The 15362-nt window shown below is 37.2% G+C and overlaps 2 protein-coding genes across 6 annotated transcripts in view; both read right to left on the bottom strand.

Moving 5' to 3' along the window:
* Window positions 1–4870: 4870 nt before the first annotated feature.
* LOC132142056 (protein LSM12 homolog B) lies at window positions 4871–9352 on the bottom strand. 2 transcript variants are annotated; one of them, XM_059551701.1, is made up of 6 exons: window positions 9187–9352; window positions 7773–7906; window positions 7586–7695; window positions 7321–7447; window positions 6100–6201; window positions 4871–6015 (listed from the first exon to the last, which is right to left on the bottom strand). In XM_059551701.1, the coding sequence occupies exons 1-5, from the start codon at window positions 9311–9313 to the stop codon at window positions 6106–6108; spliced, it is 594 nt and encodes a 197-aa protein (XP_059407684.1). In that variant the 5' UTR covers window positions 9314–9352; the 3' UTR covers window positions 4871–6015; window positions 6100–6105. The 2 variants fall into 2 exon arrangements, with proteins under 2 accessions (XP_059407684.1, XP_059407677.1); XM_059551694.1 differs by having other exon boundaries at window positions 4871–6201.
* A 1850-nt stretch (window positions 9353–11202) lies between these two features.
* Window positions 11203–15362, bottom strand: part of LOC132142028 (histone deacetylase 5-like) — a 106979-nt gene continuing 102819 nt past the window's right edge. For all 4 annotated transcript variants that reach the window (XM_059551678.1, XM_059551685.1, XM_059551674.1 and 1 more), the window contains 2 exons: window positions 14429–14585; window positions 11203–14330 (listed from right to left, as the gene is read on the bottom strand). In XM_059551678.1, coding sequence (XP_059407661.1) covers window positions 14291–14330; window positions 14429–14585 — 197 coding nt within the window. In that variant the 3' untranslated portion in view covers window positions 11203–14290. The remainder of the gene's footprint in view (window positions 14331–14428; window positions 14586–15362) is intronic.

Genomic DNA, 15362 nt, shown 5'->3' with positions numbered 1-15362 from the left:
CAGAAATCATTCTAATGTGCTAATTTGATTTTCAAGAAATGTATTATCAGCAATGTTGAAAACAATTGTGCATTAATATTTTTCATGACTCTTCATTGAAAAGAAAGTTCAACAACAGCATGTCTCTACTTTCATTTTTTGATCAATTTAATACATTCTTGCTGAGAAAAAGTATTAGTTAAAGTACTAAATAAAAAATTAGTTCTAAAACTTTTGAACAATCGTGTAAGAGTTGAAGGTTTAGCTTTTATCATGAGTTTGCAAGTGGCAAAGAGATGAAGCTGCTCTACAATATTATAATCTAGAACACATCTACACAACTAATTGGGAGAGATTCTACTCTGAACACATCCTAGATTACAAAACATTCTATCAGGTCTAAGTTACCAAATACTGTTGTTCAAAGTTTGCGAATTGCATCTTAAGAGTTTCAATTTCACCACATCGACTCAGTTCAATGTCTCAGTACAGTTTCTTTCTTCAATTAGAATTAGAATTATCTACTCTTTGTTGGGAAAAAGGGTCAAAGGAGATTTTATCTGTGTTTCATAGCCAAAAGAGAGAGGAAAAAGTGTCCTAACCTCATGCTAAATCTCCTTACTGCTCTTGCGGTTCTCCCTCTCCCTTCTGTTTCCAGTATTTTTGTTTCTTGCGTTTTCTCTCGGCCATGATTAAGGCACCAAACACGGTCACAATCACATCAGCCATGATGACTAACACAGTAAAGGTTTTAGCCACACAAAACTGGCTGTCCACCCAAGCCAAAGAAGCTCCGGCGAGCTACCAAGGCTCCTGACAAGTTACGTTGTGATAGTCGTCCATGTGGAAGTGCTGTACGCTGAGCTGCTTGCTGAAGACATGGTGCAGGTCGCAGTCACAGAATGCACCTGGCTCAAGAGATCGGATGCGATTGTGGCTGAGGTCCAGCTTCTCAAGGTTCTCCAGATGCTCAAGACCTGGAGGTTTCAACTGCACCAGTGTATTGAGGTCCAGACGCAGCTCACGCAAGGAAGACAGGCTCTCTGAGAAGTGAGGAGGGATCTGAGTGAGGTTATTACGGCTCATGTCTAGCTTCTCCAGGAAGGACGGAGAGAAGAAAGGCTGTGTGGGAAAACAGACATTTGGCAAATCCATATATCTTCAACTAGATTTCACAGTGCAACCTCCAATTGACAAAACTAAGCTTTGTGGATTGAATAAATCAGGGTTGTCCAGTCATAATCCTGGAGATATAACATTCTGCAGTGTTCAGTGCCAACAACTTTGTCTGTTATAAAGTGTTTCTTACGATCTTAAAGGTATAGTTCTCCCAAAAATTAACTACTGTTTTACTAATTATTATACAAAAATGACTCATCCTGAGGTTATCAAAAATTTAGATGAGTTTGTTTCTTCTTTAGAAGAGATTTGGAGAAATTAAGCATTACATTACTTGTTTAGCAGTGGGTTCTCTGCAGTGAATGGGTGCCGTCAAAATCAGAGTCCAAAGAGCTGATAAAAACATCACAAAAATCCACACGACCCTAATCCATCATTCAAAATAAGATATGTGGATTGAATAAATCAGATGTGCCCAATTCTGCTGAGACCAATTAACTTCCTGCAGAGTCAATTGCCAACTCTCTCTTATAGTAAAAGTTCACTCTAAAATTAACTACTAAAACATTTATTTAAAATGTACTAATTAATTTAACAAATATTACTTACCCTCATGCCTTCAATGATGTAGATTAGTTTGTTTCTTCATTGGAACAGATTTGGATACATTTGGATAAAGTTGCTCATTAATGGATCCTCTGCAGTGAATGGGTGCCGTCAAAGTAAGAGTACAAACAACTGATAAAAACATCACAATTGTCCACAAGACCCTAATCCATCATTCAAAATAGTCCTTAATCCATAATAACGTTTCCTCCAGTGCAATAGTCCATCCCCTGTCCTCTTAAAATCCACCACATTTGTTTAGAGCTGGTTTAGACAGTTTCCACTTGTAAACAGTGCTTGATCTGTGCATATTTCTCTCCTAATTCAGAGAAAGCAATATTATGGATAGAGGACTCATATCTGAAGTTAAAATCATCTTTATGATGGATTTGCTATTTTTGCTTCACATAACATGGAATCGAGTCGTGTGGATTACTGTGATGTTTTATCAGCTGTTAGGACTCTCATTCTGATGGCACCCATTCACTGCAGATGATTTCTCCAAATCTGCTCCTATGAAAAAAATAAAAAATCAGCGGACATTCATATTTTTAGGTGAACTATTCCTTTAAATTGCTGGTTTAGGTGCATTTGGTGGGGATACTTTGATTAGGTAACTTTGCAAGGAAGGTAGATCTCCAGGAAACAGGTCTGTGCATCCCTGGAATAGCCTAAGTTCAAGAGAGCTAAAAGGAGCTCTGCAGAGCGCCAAATTGTTGTCCAGGACTCTGCATGCGGCGATAACCAGACCCTCAGCTTTCTACGGTAGAAGAACCGGATCCCTGTGATAAATGCATACCGTTTCTATTAAATGTGTGTGTCGAGACGGGAAAAAATGACTTCTACAGATGAGCAGAATATTCGCAGTGCAGCTGAAATGTCTATCAGAAGCATTGAATCCCTTTAAAACCATGCAACTCAATTTTTTTTCACACTCTCACACACGCAACAACACAGATACAAGAAAGTAGAGGAGAACTTACTGTCTTTGCCAAGGGAAAATTAAAACTGTACTTCTGGTAGTACACTGAATGCGTACATCGAGTCATTGAAAAGTAATGGTTTTATTCCCTTCCTCCACTAAATATCCAGAAAAACATGGTTCTGTTAGTCAATAACAACACGGATTTCTCAGTTAGGTTCAGTCCTGCTCCACACCAAGATGCGCAGCGCACTATATGGGAGATTCAATTCCGCGAATCGGCTCTTTCAAACATGTTTCAAAGAACCGGTTTAAAAAATCAGCGATTCTTTTACGTCATACCGTAATCATGTTTTTAGACAGTCTATGGTAATCGTTTAAAAAGAAAGACTGCAAGCTCCAACACACTCCACAAAGTTGCATGTATGTCGTATATGTCATTTATTCTTATTTATTTTGTCAGTTCAGTTGGCCGAAGACGGATTCATTGATTTAAAAAAAAAACCCATTAATTTACATTAAATTGCACAAAATAATTAACCATCTGCTTTTGCTTGGTAATAGATACGTTATTTATTTTATTATTAATGAACTGTTTCGCATTTGCTTCGATAAAATAAGAAACTTTCCAGACCCTGTTATGTAGCTTATCTTTTATATGGCCTACGGGTTTTGTGAATCGGTTCAAGATTTATTAAAAAGATCCGACTCAACAAGTGCGCTCAGAAATGCAGCAGTCACATTAGGTCATAATCCAAGACACGCATTAGGACTAAACTTCGACTATCCTTGCATTATTTTCCTTTTTTACCTTTGATGAATCTCCAATGCGATTGAATTACGCACTGTCGTCTCAATTTAGAAATAGGCAATGTTGTCAACACCCCGTCTCAAGTCACATCCAATGCATTTATTCAAATGATTTACCGTATATCCCCGTGACTCCGTCTCAGTGCGTGGATTGATCGGATGAAACTTAAACCATTTTAAGTCGGACCGCTTAATATAGCAACTTAAAAGAACAGCACTCCCAAAATGGAAATTTTAATTTTTTTTTACAATATTTATAGAAGTATAGACCTAGGCTATATGTTATTAAGCAGACCTACCAACACCTGAACTTCAAATGATGCGTGAAATAATGCATACACAGGAATGGAAAAACCTTAGCATTAATGATTCTTTCCAGTTAAGGCTGTAAATATTCATTCAAAATCATTAAACAATGGCAAGGGATCCCCTTTGATTCCCTGAGCAAGTGAATCACTAGCTTTTTCTGCACCCTATACACGACCATGTTGACTAGGTTATACCATTTGAATTATATGGCCAAAAGTATTAGAAAACTAGTATTTTCACCAGCTAAAAAATGGCTTCAAGTCAGCTATTTGTATAGTGTCAGTAAGAAATATAATAGTTTTCAGGTAAATTTCTTGAAGCATCTTAGAGACGTCACCACAGTTCTTCTGGATTGAGTCTGTCTCAGTTTGTTCAGTTTCTTCATGTTATTCCAGACAGACTGATGATGATCAGATCAGGTCTCCGTGTGGACTCCTTGTGCAAACTAAAATCTCACTGGATTACTATAATTAATGGCAAAATTAATGTTTACAGTAAAATATAAAAATAACTGACTTAAAACCATTTTAGCTTGTATAAATATTAGTTTTGGCCACCACTGTGTATCTTTGACCCTGGAGCACAAAACCAGTCAGAAGTAGCACAGGTATATTTAGAAATAGCCAACAGTACATTGTATGGGTCAAAATTACCAATTTGTCTTTTATGCCAAAAATCATTAGGATGTTAAGTAAAGATCATGTTCCATGAAGATATTTTGTAAATTTCCTACTGTAAATATATCAAAAATTTATTTCTGATTAATAATATGCATTAAGAACTTTTTTTTTTTTTTTGCACCCGCAGATTTTCAAACAGTTGTCTCGGCCAAATATTTTCCCATCCTAACAAACCACGCGTCAATGGAGAGCTTATTTATTCAGCTTTTATGTGATGTATACATCTCAATTTTAGAAAACCTGACCCTTATGACTGGTTTTGTTGTCCCCACACACACATAGTATATATAGCTAAATATCGGAGAGCTTATTTATTCATTCAACTTTTATGAGCTTATTTATTAAATTTTTATGTGCTGTACCCCCCCCCCCCCCACACTGTATATATAGCTTAATATTTAATTACCAAATATTCTAAAATACAAATGATTAACACTCGAACAAGTGAGCTTTTTCCCTTTTTTATTTCTTCATTACTATTTAAAAATAAAATACTGCGAAAGAAACCTATAGGCAAACAGCAACCCCGTTAACACAGCGATATAAACTGCTATGCAACGCGGAAGCCCGTCACAGCTTGGCGCCATTGCTAGAGCCTCCATCAGGCTACAGGGTACGAGGCTGGGACCGGGAGGATTTCGGCTCTGAACCGGTGCAGACCACCCCTTAATCCCCCCGTCCTAGTATCTTAACATGGCAAGATATCGCTTTAACATTTCCTTTTCCCAAAAAGGTGATTACAAATATTCCCGTTCAGAAAAGAGATCAGTCCTGTCGCGAGAGATGAGCTGTCTAACACTGACACACATACCGAAGCTGCAACAACGAAGAAATGCGAGTCTCTCATCGACCACTGAATGTACCCTTCCAGTATGGATGTGTTCGGAAATAATAACAATAATACAAACATTGCATCATAGAAAATGGTCCCAATATGGAAGAGGTATTCAAAATGGCAAGGACCAAATATGGAAGAAAATTACAACATAATATATTAGACGTAAACTGAAAGGATGTTTACAGTACTCAAGAGTGTTACCCCTTCGTCTATCACTTAAAAAGTGACATTTAAAAGTAAAACAAGGGAGTTTTATTTAAAAAAAAAAAAGGTTTGGAAAAATGAGATGTTGGGTAGATGCTAAGTGCAGTACAATTTCCCCTTACTCCACCTTCAGCTCTCAGTCAATCTAAAACTAAAAACCAAGAATAAACCCAGCATGTGTGCTAAGGAAATCAAACTGTATTTAACCAGTCTGAAAGTTTTTGTTCTACCTTCACACACTTAGTGCCACATTTAGTATTGGAAGGAAGATTATGGATTAGACGAGAAAATGTGATTTCTTTGTTGGGCTATACAAGCAAGATGAAATGAACAAATGGGTTATTTGATGACAGGAGGGGGAAAAAAAACAAGGAAATCAAGCAGAATGGGATTGGGGGGGGGGTGACGTTGGAAGGGATGTTCAATGTTTTCTACATGACATGTTCTAAAACGGCACTCTATTTTTTGCCCTCTCTTTTGTCAGTGGAAGCAGTTTTTCTCTTCAGATGTGTAGGACCGTCATCCCTGCTCAAAACGCTGAGTATCAGCTATCGGTTATAAAAAAAAAAAAAAAAAACAATTTAAAACAAACAAAACTTCCTTTGTCAGCATAACATTCCCGATTTCTGAACCTGTGCTCATGATGATAAAGCAGAGTCTTTCTGTGTTTGTTGAGCTTGCTGTGAATGCTGCACTGATTTTTGGCTCTCCATATCTCGAAAATGTTTCTCCACCTGTGGACAGAGAGCACAAAGGTTAGCACAGCAAAACAACAACAATAACAACAAAGACAAATCAATTCATATTATTAGTAAATGTTTTGGCCATCTGTCATTTGCATGGAATTGGAATTAAAGCTTGCAGGTTGTGCATCTATATTACAAAATTCTGAGGCAGATAATACTGGTAAATGTTTTTATTTAATTTCTCCAACATTCAGGACTCCAATAAACCTGATCAATGGAGTTGTCGTCCTGTGCCAAGGTATTTCTAATATAAAATAAAAGTAAAAGCTCACTAAAAATCATTTTTACAATCATTTTTTATTTTAATTTTGTACACTAATGTTCAAAAATTTGGGCCAGTTAAGTTTTTTTTTTAATTGTGTCTCTTACGCTCTCAAAGGCCAGATTTATTTGATCAAATTAAAAACATAGTATAACTAATACTGAAGTATTATTAAATTGGAAAACAATTATAAATGTATTTTATAATGTAATATATTCCTGTACTGACAAAAATCATTCTAATATGCTGATTTAGTGCTCAAGTAACATTTATTTTACCACGGTTTAAAAAAGCTGCTTAAAATTTAGTGATGGGTTTTTTCTGTAAGGATTCTTTGATGGAATAGAACCTATGGAAGCCTGTTCCACCACTGAATAAAAAATTAAAAAAGGTTATTGCGACTTTTTCTCTTACAATTCTGATACAAACTCACAATTGCGAATTATAAAGTCAGAATTGTGTGATGTAAACTCGCAATTGAGAAATAAACTCCCAATTGATAGATAAGTCAGAATTGCATTATATAAACACACAATTGCGAATTATAAAGTCAGAACTGCATGATGCGAACTCAATTCTGAGAAATAATCTCACAATTGCTAGATAATAAAGTCAGAATTGTGAGATATAGTCACAATTCTGAGAACAGTCTTTTTTCCCCTCAAAACTGGACTTAACTTATAGTTGTGAGTTCAAATCTCACAATTCTGAGAAAAAAGGGCAGAATTGTGAGAGAAAAAGTCACTATAACCTTTTCATATTTTTTATTCAGTGGCGGAAACATGCTTCCATAAGAATCAGTTGCATGCACCCTTGCGGAATAAAAAAAGGTTGAGACGACTTACTATTTTCTGCACATGGCTTAAAGCGCTGCCCTCTTTGCCTTTACAGTTGTCCACTTGGTATGGCGGACTGATTACAACATCATCCATCACCATTATGTTTTTCTCCTGCCACCTGCAGTCTTTGATGCTGCGGGTGAAGACGAGGAGGAAGATGATTAACTTTTTATTCTGTTTGATATAATCACGTTGAATATTTCAGCATCAAAACAGAAGATTGTTAATAATAGTACCCAAAGATCAGCATTACAATACTCCCATCACTTACGTTTTATGAATGGTCTGGAACAGCTGTTGGCCCTCTACAGATACACCAGCACTAACTGCATAAGCTTGCGACAACTTGTCTTCCTTTTCTGCCCGTGCTCTATTTACAAGCTGCACAGGGATGAAGAAATAAAAAGATATAACAAATAAACAACACGCACATGGAATAGGTCATCATTTGACCTTACCTTGTTAAAATTGAGAGATGCTAAAGGGGGAGGAGTTTCAGTGCGGTCACTGATAATGTCCACATCCGACACGTAGGCCAAGTTAACAAGCACCACATCGCTGAGATTGGGTTTACCGCTGGACGGGGCACATTCTGATGCCACGAGTCAAGGATGTTGTTTGGCAAATCCATATTTATTAATGCAATGCATGAGAGATGGAAGCCACCTTAGATGGGTATTCTAGGGTCAAAAATGATCAAAGACATTTTTCCTCTCCCAAACCTATCTTGAGTAACAAATAAATCACACATAAGAAGCTCAATGTGACCAACGACTGAAATGAAGAAAATAGGGCATGATGCATGGGAGAAAAAAGCACTGAAATGCCTCATTTAGAACAGTTGCATATCAGGATCCGCATTTTGTGTCAGACAGAGTCAGAGAGACTGGGATGTTAGCGTTCAGGCTAGCTGACGCCCCCTAAGCACGCACGCGCACAACCCTGCACGACAGAGCAGCAATGCTGTATTGACAGCCTGTCCACTGCCATTCACTTCCATCATGGCTTGGTAACTGCAGTTAGAAAGATATAAAATAAACGCAAATAACCACGCTAAAGTGCTTCGTTTAAGTCAGAAGCACGCAGGTTTTAAAGTTGGATTTGCAAGACTTGTCTATTTTTTTTAGTCTTGTGAGATTACTGCCAATGACAAATCTTTTAAGCGAATGAATCATTCTGGCTCACCTCTATGCACGACTCGATTTTCTTTCTCGGAAATCTCAATTTCTTTATAACCATAGATCATTTGAGATTTAAGGGGGCACACAATTATGATTCTACTAAGCATGACAGGTGACCATAAGCTATTAATATAATATATATATATATATGCGAATCGACTCAAATGATTCTACTCACTGGCATGAATCAAAATCTCCACAACTAAAAGAATGTAAATTTGACCACGGCTTTGCATTCATTTAATGCTCCACAAGCTCTACACAAGTGAGCCAAATCTACCAATAACTAGACAATATATTTATATTAAGTACAGAAATTCTCGCATATTAAAAATCCCCAATACTTCCAGGTGTTCTATGTGAACACGAGGACCGAGTAGTACAGTCATTACTATAATCGGAAACACTACAATACTTAAATCAACTCAGCACAATTTCATGTTGTGCGGGTCAAAAGCGTGTTTGTCTACGAGAGGCTGTGTGTGAACTACAGAGCGCGATTATAGCGCCGTAACCAATCGGAGGTTCAAATGCGCAGCACCTGACTCAGCACGCGCTAAACCCGGAACCGAAGGGCGAGTGGCCGGTCTTCGACGTACTGGAAATGTCTTCGGCTTTAGCCCAGACCAGGCCTCTTCTGCAGTTGTGGATCCCGAGGACTCAATGACAAGCTGAGACGACAAAAGGATACTCAAAGTCAGCATCTTGGAAGGGTAGTCAAAAGCGACGACCTCTCCTTGCAGGCGCTGCCCCAGGCAGGTGATGCAGGAGACATGGCTCCCGACGCAGAAATACTCCCCTGGACCAGGAGCCGCCATCTTCTCCGCCAGGACACGGGAGCCGTCGCCTCACGTAAACACGCGCAGCCGCGTCAGCACGGGACGGAGGCGTTCCGCGCGAATGAATGAAGTGACGCTGCGAACCAAGCCACGCCCACTTTACTACGGAGTAGTACATCAGGAATATCTTACTACAGTGCACTACACACGCCCTCATTCATCCACCTCTGACTTGCTCATCTTCCTGGTATATGCACAAGGCTGCATGAAAACATAGGGGAGCCTGTTTTTACCTTCTGTGACCTAAATCAGGCCTTTAAAAAAAAAAAAAGTTTTTGTTGCTCCAGACACCCAAATATGACAAACAAAAATGTTATTTTATTACATCAAACTCTTTTTTTCTACTCACCATAAAAATAGGCTACTTTTAGATGCATAGGTAGAAACATAAAATGTTGACTGTAGATTAACATGGTTATCATTAGTTATTAATTACTATTACTACTATACTTATAACTAGAAAGAAGAAACCGTAATAATGTCAAATACTGTAGTTTTTACATAATTATTTTCACTGTGATTTCATAGGGACAATTTAAACCCCCCCCTGACCTAAACGATGAAAGAGAAAAAAATAAAATAAATAACGAATACAATAAAATAAATAAATCACATAATTTATAGACTAAACATGAACCTCACACTCACAATATGTACATTTGTTGTTTATTTTGTCTATTGTAAAAAAGTAAAAATGTATATATATATATTATATATATATATATATATATGTATATCTGCTGTGTGATTTTGTCTATATATTATATAATATAAACAAACATGAACAAAGATTATATTCAAAAACATTTTCAAAATTGTAATTAAAATAATTATCAAAATAATTATACATTTTATATAAATTATACATAATAAAATAGTAATATTTTATTAAAATTAACAGTTGTTTAATTATTTGTAAAAAATCACCAAAATATTACATCAAATACAAAATTTTTGATGAATTAAAAAATGAACCTAATTACATTTTATTTATTTTTAAAAATATTTGTTTTACCAATTTAAGATGATATGCAGGGCATACAATGACTTGCACATACTGCAGGAAGATAAAACGAAAAGAAAATGTCTTGTATCTGTTATGCCGCTGGCTCCAATGTTTCCCTGTATATGTTGAATTTTATTTATACAAATTAGGAAAAACACACACACACACACAAACAAACAAACAACCAGCAGGATTCAAAGGGACAGCAATTTTTAATGATTAATAGTCACAGTAATAGATTGCTCAAATAGCGTGTATTGCACATGTGTACACATATATGCACCCTATATACAAGTGTGTAGCAGTTAGCATACACACCTTTGTATTGTCGCAACATGAAAGCACTGAAAGAACACAATAAATCAGGGAATGTGCTTTTGATAATTTCAGATAACTTCTGCATATCAATATGACCAGAAGATAGACAAGAAAGAGAGGAGAGTCGAGAGCGAGAGAGAGAAAAAAGATCTTAAAAATCCAAGGTCAAAAGATCTCACAAATTGAAACACCCAATCACAACAAGTGGTGAAGAACAGCAAAGCAATGAAGAGACAGTGAAGGAGACACAACCGCTCTATCAAAAAAAGTCCAAAAATATACAAGCACTCTTTGAACCTCTACGACCATAGGTCACTACATATACACAACATATGAGTTATCAATAAATATACATATTTACCCAATAGCAAAATATGTGGCAGAGACAGTAAAGCTATCTTCCACGGCGAATGTCGATGTCTTTTACACATACAGAGGTTTCCCGGTGTCCATCGTAAGGCCCTGTTCATGCTGTCGACATTGTTTTCTTTGAGAGCGCTTTGGAAAACGTCCATCAAAAATGAACCGTCTCCCTCAGTGCTCAGGGTCAGCCGATTCATCCAGAAAAGTATAAAAGGAACGGAAAAGAAAAGAAGTAAGCGTTCACCACCAACTGCACGGTCAATAAACTGTTTGACGCCATTTATGGTGAAAATACAAAACTCTGCACAAATGGTTGGTGATTTACATCCAAATGTTACGAAACCTGATCACAGTAGTTCCTGATTCAGACAGCACATCCCATAGCCACACAGAAGAGGGAAATTCTCTTAGTGTATATTACAGTATCTAAATACAGAGGCTAGTGTCAGCCTGAAAGTGTTTCCTGTTTATTTTTAACCGCAGTTTGCGCGAAAAGCAAGTCAATTCACTTGACGATAATAACGACTGAAAATTAACAGATGGTTAGAGACAATGAACAGCTGAAGGTGATGTTAGTGTTGAAAAAAAACCATCACGTACAAATACTTTATCATATGGTGACGAAACAAACAGATGAGTGTTGTTGTTGTGAAAAAAACTGGCCGTTCACTTTTAGCTATTGTAATACATCTTTTAAAAAAGTTAGTTATTGCCCAAAGGCTTATGAGGCCGTCGAAGACGTAACTTTTCATCGATTTACAATGAGACAAACACCGATCCGTAAGCAAAGCGACAGTTCATTTCTGACTCCAAATAAATAAATCAAAAGTGAGCAGAGTCGAGAAACGCGCAGCGGAATTTCCGACTTTTCAACATCAACAGTTCATCGGCAAATTGATGAACGTACAAAACGAAAAACGCTGACGGGAGTTCACATAAGATTATTCACGCTGCTTTTAATGCCTCTTAATTTGTGTCTGAGAGCCGAAAGTATAAAAACGCGATTAGGTTCGGACCTACAGTGTTGTTATTAGTGCAAGATGCTCGAGGCCCGGTTCAGTCTCGTTAAAGAAAAATAGTACTATACATTAGACAAGTCGTCACTTCCCGGACTGAGTAATGCTGCTGCTGTGACACTGCTAAAGGAAGAGGATGATGTTAAATAAAGATGCAGCGGATTAAATCGAATTTGGCCCCCAAAAAGATGTTGCCACATAGTGAATAATGAAATGAAGGATCATTATTTCAGGGTCATAAACAAGCCACTGCATTTCATCCACAAGTGATTAACCAGCATACAGCTATTAGACGACTGTCAACAGTTATGAACAATACTAATTAGTCTGGTGAAAACTAACCGTAAACATAGCATAAAAGCTATATCAAAAAATGACGAAAATGTAACCATAAGTTTGCAGAGTATTTTAGAGTTAAATAAAAAAAAAGTGGTAGTCACTCTTATTGCCGGAAAAAAATATTGTTAAATCCTGAAAAAGGACAATGCCAAATGCACTGCACAGTGACATAAAATCAACATCATTGATAATATCTGTACCACGCTGTACATTCCTCATCAGAGAATACTTCAAATCAAATGACCAAATTAACACTGATATAGACTTTTTTTGTTTTCTTTTACATTTTTGTAAAAAAAGAGAGGAAATGACGTAATAATAATAAAAAACACACTCTCTCGCCAATGGAAATAAAGTCAAATAAAAGACCGTAAGGGAGCCAAACAAACAACTGTAACAAAGGAAGGTGAGGCTAAACAAGTTGGTCACAACATCGTCAGTGTTTCCAAACAATCACGTCATGTGCTCGTCTATGGCACAGAACTGATAAATAAAACAATCGCTGAATTTCTTTCGTTCGTTCTTTTGTTAACAGTAAAATAAAAGCATCAAAACCTTTTACCAAGAACACAACATTTACACCCCCCTCCAAAAAACGAAAACAAAAGAAAGAAATGGAAAGAAAGTGGGGCAGGAGGAGGAGGAGGATCATTTTGTGCTCTCCGTCGTTCATGGCTAAAATTCGTCTTCGTTGAAAAAATTAAGGCAATTTGAAAAACAAAGAAATCAATGAAAGTTAAGTCTGAGGATTCTCGATTCTTTAAGTATCGGTGTTGTCAAATGTTTTCCTTAGTATAAAAGGCACAAAGTTTTTGGAAAAAGTCTTTCTTAAGACATTACCACAATGCGCCGATCCTTGTTCTCCACCGAAGGTCGAGATGGACGCTTTGAAAATCCTCTCTTCGTATTTTACACCTTTGTCGTAAAACGGATGGGTTGCCATTATTTAAGTTTATGTGCGAGTATATAATAGCAAAGCCATATATACCAAAAAAGTACTGTTTTCTCTGAGAGAAAAGAAATGCTTCTGGGAAAAAAGGCTAACATCCGTTCTTCAACTTCTGGATAAAAATCTGCAGTCTTTTTTACTGTATGTACATCCAAAGCTGATAAGAAAATGTTCCATAGGGGATATAAAGTACTAATATATTTTTTGTATATTCAAATGTGTATACGGTACACACCAACCTACATATATATGCTTACATATATACGTATGTATATTCATATATATTATATACTTATAGTTCTGGTATGTTTGTGTGCTTTTCGTAAGAGGCTATTATACAGATGAACCAAGTAATCGACACGGTACAGTGTAAACGAGTATACTTGTCTGCAAAAGGTGTTTCGACACAGCAGGTTCCTCTTTTGGGAACACTGTTGCTTGTGAATGAGTGTATGTGCTGAAGTATTTTTGCTGCTTGTTGGCTTTTTTTAGAACTTTGTACATATACTTTGTACAGAAAACAAAGCTTTTCGCAGTCCTCTGAGTGACAACATCCCTGTGCTGTCATGTTGTTTTCCCTTCCTCCTCTTCTTTCGATTTTTTTTTTTGCATTTTCTTCTTTACGTCCTCAGTCCAGTAAAATGAGAAAATGAAATCAAAGGCCTCTCTCTGAAGAGCACTCCATTGTCCGGCGGTCCAGCTGCTCAACCCTTACTGGAGTGGTCCTGTAATTACCCATCATGCCTTGCTGTCCCCTTTTGGCAACAGTTTGCTATGCTTTAACCTCAGAAAAGCGAAAGTGGGTGGGCTGTGAATGTGTCAGTCAAGCACCTGGAAATGAGTGAAGGACCGAGGGAACCAATCAAAGAGCTGGGAGGAGGATCATGAGGCGTGACGTCAGGGTGACCAGTGCCAAGCACGCGTGGACAAGAAGGTTGGAGAAGTGATGCACTGTAATCGCTCTTCTACAACACAGGCTCCTCCTCCATCGGCTCCTCTGCTGATCTGAGGAAGGAGCGATTGGTTAGCGGTTAATGCAGGGCTAAATTATGTATTAAAGTGGTCTACAAAACAGCGGACAACAGGCTGTGGAGTTGCAGTACCTGCTGGTTTCTGTGGAGGTCTTTTGCTGGTCGTTGTCCACAGTGAGAGAGGCCATGGCGGTCAAAGTGTCTGCCTCGTCCTTCTCCCGTCTCTGAGCGTCCAGTAGAGACTGACCCACTGTAGGAGCCAACCTCTGCAGAGACATCCAGTGTTTACCTAGAAATAATGATCAAGATCGTTACGTCATCAAGATCTTGTTACAGTTAATCAAAACTATTTATATAAAAAACATAACTGGAATAAAATATTACACTTTATTTCAGCTAGTTGCCAAGGCACCATTTCAAATTTTAGTTTGAAAATTCTAAAATAGTCAATTCTAAAAATGACTAGAACACACAACAACATGACTAAAACTTTACATTTAAAATGAAAATGGAAAATATAAATGCCATGGCGGCACAATGAACCAATACGCTTTATAGAAAGTGTCAAATTGTTATATAAGATGGCATTTGGCACGGATGGCACTTTGGACGTCCCGAGTTCGAGTACCGGCTCGCAGACCTTTCCAGATCCCACCCCCCACTCTCTCACCCACTTCACTTCCTGTCGACCTACTGTCCTATCTAAATAAAAGGCATAAAACGCCAATAAATATATTATAGAAGATCTTTAAAAATAATATATAATAGAAATTCTACTGGAATTTTTTTTTTTTTATGTTCATTAAAGACATTTCTGAATAAATCCATTACCATAATACTTATATTAAATACACTTTCATATTAAGTAAAATAGTGAATAAATGCATTGCTATGTGTACTGCGTTAGACTAATCAAGATTTGTCACACCACCTACATATTATTGCTTGTTAACACTTTAGTTTAGGAACCAATTCTCAGTATTAACTAGTTGCTTATTAGTATGCCTATTATTAACATATTAGATGTTCATTAGTACTTATAAAGCACATATTGTGCATGACCATA

The sequence above is a fragment of the Carassius carassius genome, chromosome 1 (assembly GCF_963082965.1).
Source record: "Carassius carassius chromosome 1, fCarCar2.1, whole genome shotgun sequence".
In the NCBI taxonomy this organism is placed as follows: Eukaryota; Metazoa; Chordata; class Actinopteri; order Cypriniformes; family Cyprinidae; genus Carassius; species Carassius carassius.
Note: the sequence above shows the minus strand (reverse complement) of the source record. Positions and strands in the feature narration are given on the sequence as shown.

What these genes read in the sequence shown, in the direction of transcription:
- LOC132142056 (XM_059551694.1), bottom strand. Translation starts at nt 9,313, where the DNA reads ATGGCGGCTCCTGGTCCAGGGGAGTATTTCTGCGTCGGGAGCCATGTC. An exon ending in CATCTCTCAATTTTAACAAG is followed by an intron (nt 7,696 to 7,772) that starts GTAAGGTCAAAT and finishes ATCCCTGTGCAG; the next exon opens with CTTGTAAATAGAGCACGGGC. An exon ending in TAAGCCATGTGCAGAAAATA is followed by an intron (nt 6,202 to 7,320) that starts GTAAGTCGTCTC and finishes CTCTGTCCACAG; the next exon opens with GTGGAGAAACATTTTCGAGA.